This window comes from Montipora capricornis, chromosome 3 (genome assembly GCF_036669925.1).
Source record: "Montipora capricornis isolate CH-2021 chromosome 3, ASM3666992v2, whole genome shotgun sequence".
NCBI classification, from domain to species: domain Eukaryota; kingdom Metazoa; phylum Cnidaria; class Anthozoa; order Scleractinia; family Acroporidae; genus Montipora; species Montipora capricornis.
Window position 1 is genome coordinate 19,271,826 of NC_090885.1, and position 10,000 is coordinate 19,281,825.

The window sequence follows — 10,000 nt, forward strand, 5'->3', positions numbered from 1 at the left end:
ATGCTCAACCAACTGAGCCACCCCGTGACACTCCAATGATCAACCAAACGAGCCACCAGTGCGCGGCGATAAGAGAACTTACACGCGTCTATGGCAAGCAACAGCTTGACGTTTCCCGTTAACCGTTTCACGAAAACACGAGGCTAAATCTCTCTAATAATGTGCCAGAGGCAACCAAGGTGATGAGCAGAAAACTTGTGAGGACTCGTATCCGAGCAAAATAACCGTATTTGACAGGAAGAAATATGAGCAAGTTTCAAATTAAAGTCCTCTTACCAGCTGGATTCATTTCTTGAGTTTCTTCTCTTGTGTATTTTTCCGCCGCTTTAGGGGATTTTAACACTTAATAGCGGCTGCCTCTCTATTAAATGTTTCTCTCGAGCGTTCTAAAGATGGGCTAATATTTATAAAAGAGCAGCAACGATGGTACTGAAAAAATCCCTTAAAATCTCTTAAAGTGGCGGGAAAGCACACAATTCAAATATAGTAATTTTGAAACACAGAGGTCCCTTTATTTCTTTCTTTCTTTATTTATTTATTTGTTTTGTTTCACAGGTTGAGGTGCCTGTGAATTTATTGGGAAACTGTTATTACAATAAATAAGCTGTGAAAAGTGCTACTTCCTTTGACCAAAAAAGTGAAAAACTCGCCACGGAAACTCTGAATTTATGCTGGCTGCCTCCCAATGTCTATTTTCCAGCTCGTCAGTGTGTTACAGCTCGTACAAGATCTGCAAATATGAATTAAATTGAAACAAATCACAAGGTAGACTAGTAGTTCTAAGAAAAACCACTGTTGAAGATGCATCTTACTAAATGCTGCTTTTGTCCCATATGGAGACCTTATCATTGTATCCCGGGTACAAGTAAGTTTCTGACCAGCCCGGATAGCCTGCCCGCAGGCTACACCCCGGAGATTCTCGACACCCACAAGGCACTTTTGAACGTTATGGGCCATGTTGTAAACTGGTTTCACTGGAACAACAAAAAATCACTCACAGAAATTATTCTCCGTCAGGAGATCAGTTTTTTTTTTCACCTTTTGTCTCGCCAGAATTCTCTTGCCTAACAAAGGCGATTTCCGCTGTTGTTTAACGCAGTCGTCGACACGCCTCAAAAAATGTCAGTTTTACCACATTTGTATACAACGTAACATTATTGCACAAATCACGACAGCTCGCAACGGTTTAAGCGACAGACAAACCTTGAAAAAATGGCCTACCTCCCCCTGGATCTCTGAGGATACTCGAGGGGCTTTTCAGTGGCAAATGAAACACTATGACAAATAACAAATCCCAAGTGGCAGTGGGCGGACAAGTTGTCTACTATTTCATAAGTGCGACTGAGAGGTGGTAAGCAAAACAACAACAACAACAACAAGCTTTGTTTTCCAAAACTCAAGATCATTACAATGCTAGCTTATTATTCACTAAAAAAATAATTTACAAGCTGACAAGGAGGGGGATGGCTGCCTCGAGTAACTGCAAAAGTTAAACGAGGCAGGCAGCCAGAAATGACAACATTGATGGAATTAGTTGTCATGCAAACAATCCCCCTTGGTCAGGGTTGGTTAGAATGGCAGTCTTGAAATCACTGTGGTTGCCACTGGCCCAAAAGTATGTAATGTACTTAATGCCACTTTTCTGAAATTTCTAATGCCACAGATTAGTCCCAAATCCTACATTGTAGATTCTGCATTTTGCACAAGTTTCAAAATAAACAAAATAAAGATCAATAAAAATATGTCTGAGCATGTGGGTTATCTTTTAACAATTTCGGGTCTGCCATTTAAAGCGTTTGCTCCGACCTTTTATGTCACAAATTAAATGTACTTTATTTCAAAATGATTGAGGCTCCAGGCCAAAAAGATTGCGGCTGTAGTGACTTTTGGCTGAATCTTTGATCACTTTGCAACAACCAACAAGCTCCACCCACATAATGCTGAGTCCTGGAATCTAACCCAAAGGTGAGTGTTGTTGCCACTGCACCAGCCAACGGTGACCTCATAAGTCACAATAAGACATTTTTACCTTCAAGTTGATCCTTAAAGTGCACCCATACTCAAATTTTTTTCGTCTAAAATATTAATCTCAAAAAAGAAACGACATTTCAACCATTCAATGGCCATTTTCAAGTTGAAGGATAAAATATAACATGTGCTTAAATGTACATGTATAATAATTATTATAATTGTAATTATAATAATTATTATATTATATTGTAAGAATGCTAAATACCGTAAACGTCCATGTATAAGCCGCACTTTTTTTCACAAAATTGAAGGCAAAAATCAAGGGTGCGGCTTATCCATGGATACATCTGTGTTTGGAGTTTTAAAAAACCTAATTAATATTCATACAACTTAAGATCTCAGTAAAGAAACATAAAAGAAACTGAGAGCATGTTGCTGTTGTTCATTGACTTTTTAATGAGTGGTGGCTCCTAAAGGAGCCGTTCATTCGTTTTGTTTCAATATCGAAGGAATTTCAACTTTATGGTGAAACCTTGATTGTTTGTCCTTGTTGGTTTATAGCAATAGAACGTTACTGGAACTTCAAACTTTATTGTAGTACATTTTTTTCCAAAATCTGCGCTTCTAAATTCAGGGTGCGGCTTATCTATGGATGCGGCTTATACATGGACGTTTACGGTAAATGTGATACTGGCTAAAACTGTAAAATATTCACATAGAAACAATACGAGAAAGTTCCCCCAAGAATGATAAAAGAAATGCTAAGGTGAAAGAGAGAATTTAAAAATTAGAGTGAAATAATTAATTAATTAATAATAATTAACTTGACCGTTTGATTTTCGAAATGCTTTTTTGGAAATGCTTTTTTCAAAACTGAGTGAGTCACAAAGTAGCAATGCATTTAACAAATTGATGTCAGTTTTTCATGCGTCTGTCCTATTATTGATCATGAATTTCGTCATAACACTGTCAAAGTAGCTGGGGATCCACGAGGCGATAGCCGAGTGGATCCGCAGACTACTTTGACAATGTTATCATGAAGTTTATTGTCAATAATAGGACAGATACATCAAAACCTGACATCAATTTGTTTAAATGACAATAACAAAAAGGCATAGGGGTCAAAATTAAGTCAAAACATGAGTAGAACGCGAGACAAAAATGCGAGAAACTTCAATCTGACGCAAGCAATATCGCATCATCTTCGCATAAATTATAAATTTATGTGTCTGTCTGTTTATTGACGATAACAATTAACCAATGAGCGCACGGGAATTTTGCAGTCATTGTAAAAAACTTCTTTGAAAACAGGAATGTAAAGCAGTTTGTGACGTAAAATTGAGAATAGCTCCATGCCCCTCCCATCACAGTTGTGGTTCTAAATTACTGCTACTGTTCTGCAAAGTTTTTGTGGCTTGCACGGCACAGAGAAAGCGAACTTCTGAGTAACAATGGTGACATATATTTGCTTTGGATGGGGAGATTTATAAAAGGAATGAAAAATATTTAATGTATTCTGTAGGTGCACTTTAAGGCTAACTCAGGTAAGGGCTTGGGAGCACACCTGCATACTGAATACTGCTACTATGCTCCAAGCCAAGATCTCTTAGCATCTGATCACCTAAGAACAAACAAAAGAGAACAGATGTTTTTTTATTATAAGCCAGCTATTTGATACACCATTTGGTCAACATTGTGAAAATTGTTAAGAAGTACTAACATTAAGTTGTCTTTAAACCAGTGGATACCTAAAATCAATGGTAAGTAAATTCTTCACTGGACAAAATATTTTACCGCAAGTCTGCATACGAGCCAGTGGCCCATCAGGCCGGAGCTCATCCCGGTTTCAGTAGCATAAAGCGACTAGGAGTATTTCTACTCCCCCTTGGATGGGATGCCAGTCCATGGCAGGGTTACCCCCAGCATTAAATTCGCCGGTACCCTGCATGCATTTATACGCCTGGGTAGAAAGAGGCACTGTGAGAGTAAAGTGTCTTGCCCAAGAACACAACACAATGTCCCCGGCCAGGCCCTGAACCCGGACCACTCAATCCGGAGTCAAGCGCACTAACCATGAGGTCACCGTTCCTCCCCCTTTTACTGCAAGGCAAGTGTTAAATAGTTAGCTAAAACCAAGCTATTTTAGCTAGATAGTCCATGCTGGGGTTATATGCTCATACCCCAACCATAGCTATAATTAAGTATCAAAATCTTGAGGTTGTCTTGGTACATTGTATTTTAATACTGGTTAGCTCTAAACATTAGCTTCAAGCAACCCTGGCCACTCCTAACAAAATACCAAATGTTGGAAATTCAGATCTTTTTTCTCATGGGTTGTCTTGATGTCAAGTCTTGATGTCAAGTCGTTTCTTTTTTGAGATTAATATTTTAGACGAAAAAAATTTGAGTATGGGTGCACTTTACGGATCAACTTGAAGGTAAAAATGTCTTATTTTGACTTTTGAGGTCACCGTTGGCTGGTGCAGTGGCAACAACACTCACCTTTGGGTTAGATTCCAGGACTCAGTATTATGTGGGTGGAGCTTGTTGGTTGTTGCAAAGTGATCAAACAACCAGCCAAAAGTCACTACAGCCGAAATCTTTTTGGCCTGGAGCCTCAATCATTTTGAAATAAAGTACATTTAGTTTGTGACATAAAAGGTCGGAGCAAACGCTTTAAATGGCAGACCCAAAATTGTTAAAAGATAACCCACATGCTCAGACATATTTGTATTGATCTTTATTTTGTTGATTTTGAAACTCGTGCAAAATGCAGAATCTACATATTTGTAGGATTTGGGACTAACCTGTGGCATTAGAAATTTTAGAAAAGTGGCATTAAGTACATTACATACTTTTGGCAACCACAGTGATTTCAAGACTGCCATTCTAACCAACCCTGACCAAGGGGGACTTGTTTGCATGACAACTAATTCCATCAATGTTGTCATTTCTGGCTGCCTGCCTCGTTTAACTTTTGCAGTTACTCGAGGCAGCCATCCCTCTCCTTGTCAGCATGTGAATTATTTTTTTAGTGAATAATAAGCTACAGCATTGTAATGATCTTGAGTTTTGGAAAACAAAGCTTGTTGTTGTTGTTGTTGTTTTGCTTACCACCTCTCAGTCGCACTTATGAAATAGTAGACAACTTGTCCGCCCACTGCCACTTGGGATTTGTTATTTGTCATACTGAAAAGCCCCTCGAGTATCCACAGAGACCCAGGGGGAGGTAGGCCATTTTTTCAAGGTTTTTCAAGTGTCTTGCCCAAGAACACAACACAATGTCCCCGGCCAGGCCCTGAACCCGGACCACTCAATCCGGAGTCAAGCGCACTAACCATGAGGCCACCGTTCCTCCCCCTTTTACTGCAAGGCAAGTGTTAAATAGTTAGCTAAAACCAAGCTATTTTAGCTAGATAGTCCATGCTGGGGTTATATGCTCATACCCCAACCATAGCTATAATTAAGTATCAAAATCTTGAGGTTGTCTTGGTACATTGTATTTGCCCGCCATTATGAAAGAGGTCTATGGATGTCAAGAATTGATGGTTACGGGAATGAAAATGTTCAACTTACATTCTTCACGGCTAAGCTTGTCTCCAGATCCGGTCATAAGATGCAGTAGCTGAGTGCGACTTACACTGCCTGTTTTGTCTCTGTCCAGAGCAGTGAAAGCTGCCAATATTTCTTTCTCTGTATTAATCATCTTGCCAGTTTGTTCTGCCATCATTTTCAAGAATTCTGGAAACCGCACCTTTTGTTTTCCTGAAATATACAATACACATCGAATGGGTTAAAACCACTGAAATCCATGTTATACAAAATTACCGGTATGTGTCTCCAATTTATTGCTTTGCACTTAGAAAAGTAATGAGATAACATTTTGTACACCTGACAATTGGACATTACTAGGCAATCACCATCACTAGTTAACCATTTTTAAAACTTAAGACGTATCTTTTTAAGACCTTTTAAGGATGATAATGATGCATTTGAGTTGTAATTTTTATTATTATTTGAGAGGGTAATGCACTGAGACATTTCATTAAAACAAAAACAATAAGGCAGGTAAAGCATTTTAAATTATTTGCAAAGAAAATGGCAGGGTGAACTCTGCAGGTGTGGTGCTCAAATCACTGCTGTTCACCAAGGACTGTGTCTTGCAATTTCATATGGCATTGGCAATGTATATGTGGGGTGAGATTGTTAATTCAAAAATCTCTTCCTAGAAGGGGATTTTCCTTGTGTAGTTGAGTACCTCTAATTTTCCTAAAACACAAAGTTTGATTTATTGTTCAGGTGTGAACAATAATTTTGCATTCTACCATTCAATCCATTAAGTAATTTAAAGGTGTCAAATTTGTTCTAATCAAACTCAAAACTACATTGATCCACTCAAAGGTCTTGCTTTCTTTGTCCTTACCAGCTTTTTTCATGAATTCTTCAATTTCAAAGTGGGTTATATTCTCTCCTAAGGATCGCATTATTAGACCAAGCTCCTTCTCTGTTACCATTCCATCACTATCCCCATCGAAAAGACTGAAGCATTCTTTGAACTCTGACAAAGAACAAAATGCCAAACAAATTAGAAGACAGAATACTAACAAAATTAATGCTTTATTATATATATATTTTTAGCTAACCATTGTAAGACAGGGTCATCGCAACAGCTACTGCTCATATTCGCTTATTACTGTACAGTAACTATGTAACTTAACCTTTAATAGGTCTGACCACAAAACAAGAAACTGCAAGCCTTACTCTTAGAGAATACAGCCTTAAATGCAAGCAGACTTGAAAGTCTAACCATTTTCAGATGTGAAATTTTCCAAAGCCAGCAGTTTCTAGGACCCACCCTGCACACTGTAGATCAATGCTTAAAAAAGGCAAATGAAACAGTTGGCAGTTTCACAATAAATATAGCACAATTAATACATAAAAATATAAAGTTAATCATAATTATTATTGTACAGGATATTCTCTGCAGCGTGGGAAGGTTCTGGTTTTTATTCCCAGCTCATCTAGCACTCTTTAAAAACTCAGGCAAAAAGCAAACAAAGGAATTTTTTTACCTACTTTGATAAATAAATACTTTAAGATGGTTTGCGTGACAATGTAGGAATGACAGCTTAAGTGCCTTCTCCTTCATGATTCAAATGGCAGGTATCAAACTGCTCCCTATCTCCACACTAAACTTCTAAACCTTTTTTTTGTGCTTTTCACAAGCTCTTCATAGCTCTAATAAAACTAACAAACTTTGTTTGTACATTTGTTTAATGGAGGGGACACTGACGTCTCAAAACACCCTAGGACACCCCAGTTGATGACTAAAATCGTCTGGCATTAAAATTTGACTCCCAGGGGTGTGTTAACGTCAAAAGATGGTGTCTATATTGCATAGCCACCCCTCTATCCAGCAGTAAAAAATTATAGTGAGATTCAAACCTCACTTTTCTCGTTTGTCTAGTAATGCCGACTCTTACTTGCTGAGTATTCCTGTGTCAACTCAAATTTAAAAGCCAATAAAATGTTGTCCGTAATGTTCATGTGATAAGTTCGAAGATAGGTGCAGGGCGCGACGAAAGTGCTGTCCGATAGCCCGGGGCTACTGGAATGACTTGTCGGGCTAGCGTTTTCTTATCGTAGCTTGCCCGACGGGCAAGCACCGTTGGTTTCTCTTTTCTTATGATAAATTGAGCTTTTATACCACAAAGTGTGTAGCAGAAGCTCCTGAGAGAAAATGATAACGTTATGAGGCCAAATTATCGTAGCGTGACAACGTTTTGCGCCGCATTTTAGTTGCGTCCGTAAATAACGTCATGACTTTTTCTGCTTACATAGCGACCGAAATATATTTTTGAAATGACAATCTTTGCCGACTGACAGCGTGCAGTGCGAGACAATCAGTCTAATTAAATTCCAGCCAAGTCACGGTGCAGTGGATTTTCTCGGAAATTTAGGTGCGTTTCGTTGGGAAACTATTGTTATTGCGCATACATTCTGCGCATCTCGAGATAATCTGGTTTCCAACCGTTGATGCTTACTAATACAGGGATGTTATTGCACGACTTAAAACTATCCGGAAAAAGTAGATCTTAGTAAATACTCTTGGTATCCAAAAAGAAAATTGCGGGTAACCAGGCATTTTTGAGAAATAATTAAGATTCAGTTTGAGAAAAAAACGCCATACATTGCTTTGTATTTTAAAGCTTTTTACAAATATTATTCATGAATTATCTTTGAAAAATGGGTGGTTACCCCCAATTTTCTTTTTGGATTTCCATAACACTTGTTAAGATCTACATTTCCTGCATAATCATGAAACGGGGCAAAAACACCCTTAAATAGTAGGCACCGTCCTTAAATACATCTGATTATTCTTTATGAACAATTTAATGTCGGGCTAACTCCTCAGACCTTCGGGCTAGTAACCTCAAGTAACAGCTTGCCCGAACGGCAACCTCATCTTTTCATTTTCGTCTCACCCTGTAGGTGGTGTCTTTGACAACCCCCCAGCCCCAAAGGTGGGTCTTGTTCAAGTATAGTAGTTTTGACCAGTTCCCTAAATACTCGCTAGATAAATTTGGTTTTACAAACAGGTGATTCCTGCTTTTGTTCCCAAATGAATTCCCAAGCAAAAGTTACCTGTCAGTTCTTGACACTATTTGCTCAATCCATCTAAATCACAAGACGGCTCTCTGAAAACCTTGATCCATCAACTCAACCAATTAATTGATTTAAATACCCCATTCGCACCAACAAGACATGTTTAATTCAACTGGATTTAACAAGATGAAAATCAGACAAAGAAAAATGGAGGACTGGCTTTTACAAGAGATTGTTTCGATGCATGCTTTGATCTGTGCTAAATTTGTAGTCGACAAAAATCAGTATAAATGATTTAAAAAGAAAACATTTTTATAAAACCCTGTTTAACATGGTTGAGGTTTGGTGTGAACAGGGCATAAAATTCATTAAACAATACTTTATTCGCTGTGTGATAATAAGGCTATTTTTCATAGCAAAGAAGTTGACGTTTTCTGTAACTACTATGGAAGTGAAAAAACAAGATTACCATCGATTTGACTCTCCGTAAATCTCTCCACCTGAAATCAATAAAAATTGCGCTGAAGATTAAGGAAATTGAATATACATGTACAACATTCTCGTATCATTAGAAGGTACCACGACATGCGGTATCGCCCAATATTTTTGGAAACTGATTTTACCAAAACAATCTTCGTAAAATTCAAGTGAATAGCGCTATAGATTGATCTTTGGGAGCAAATGGCAACGAACATGTCCTCTACTCTACACAAAACTAATAAGAAACTGCCTGGAAGCGTATATTCGTACACTGAATTGATAGTAACTACTAAAGGTAAAAGTAAAAATGTAAAGTGACTTATTTTGTTCCTTCAGCTACGAGGCTGGTATCAATGGAGCCGACGTCGACGGTATGTTAGTGCTCCGTTTCACGGGTATTTCAAGCTATAGCTACACGGATCAGAGGAAAGTTGAAACAGACGCCGAAGTCACTGAGGATCGAACTGCGGACCTCTTACTCCGTAAGCCACGAACTAACCAACTGATGACCTAAACCCGCTCCCGTATACTACTCACCATTTTGAAACGCCAGACCTGTATTTCTTTTCTTAGTAACACAACCCAGTCTTTCTCCAGTTTTAAAACTGATATCGAGGCAAAAGGCCACAGTATTTTTGCCCTGATTTATGATTATGCAGGAAAGGTAGACCTTAACAAGTGTTATTGAAATCCAAAAAGAAAATTGGGAGTAAGCCCGCATTTTTCAAAGATAATTCATGAACAAAATTCGCAAAAAGCTCTAAAATACAAAGCAATGTATGGCGTTCTTTCTCAAATTGAAGATTAATTATCTTTAAAGAATGCATGGTTACTACTAAGATACTAAGAATACTTACAAAGATCTACTTTCTCTGCATAGTTTTAAACCGCGCAAAAATATCCCTGTATTGGTAAGCAACACCAACAGGAAACCCGTTTACCT

At 38.2% G+C, this 10,000-nt stretch overlaps 1 protein-coding gene across 2 annotated transcripts; it reads right to left on the bottom strand.

Annotated features, from left to right (window-relative positions):
- Positions 1-506: 506 nt before the first annotated feature.
- On the bottom strand, positions 507-9,951 carry LOC138040837 (calmodulin-like). 2 transcript variants are annotated; one of them, XM_068886517.1, is made up of 8 exons: positions 9,915-9,951; positions 9,595-9,697; positions 9,047-9,077; positions 6,395-6,529; positions 5,548-5,736; positions 3,536-3,592; positions 2,688-2,732; positions 507-730 (listed from the first exon to the last, which is right to left on the bottom strand). In XM_068886517.1, exons 2-8 carry the CDS (start codon positions 9,595-9,597, stop codon positions 705-707), a joined length of 486 nt encoding a protein of 161 aa, XP_068742618.1. In that variant the 5' UTR covers positions 9,598-9,697; positions 9,915-9,951; the 3' UTR covers positions 507-704. The 2 variants fall into 2 exon arrangements, with proteins under 2 accessions (XP_068742618.1, XP_068742619.1); XM_068886518.1 differs by lacking the exons at positions 2,688-2,732; positions 9,915-9,951 and having other exon boundaries at positions 9,595-9,708.
- Between the last annotated feature and the right edge of the window lie 49 nt (positions 9,952-10,000).

Excerpts from the sequence above, each read along its gene's own strand:
- LOC138040837 (XM_068886517.1), bottom strand. Across the intron at positions 6,530-9,046 it reads TACGGAGAGTCAAATCGATG|AGTTCAAAGAATGCTTCAGT; the intron begins GTAATCTTGTTT and ends GTTCTTTGTCAG. Across the intron at positions 5,737-6,394 it reads AGAATTCATGAAAAAAGCTG|GAAAACAAAAGGTGCGGTTT; the intron begins GTAAGGACAAAG and ends TGTATATTTCAG.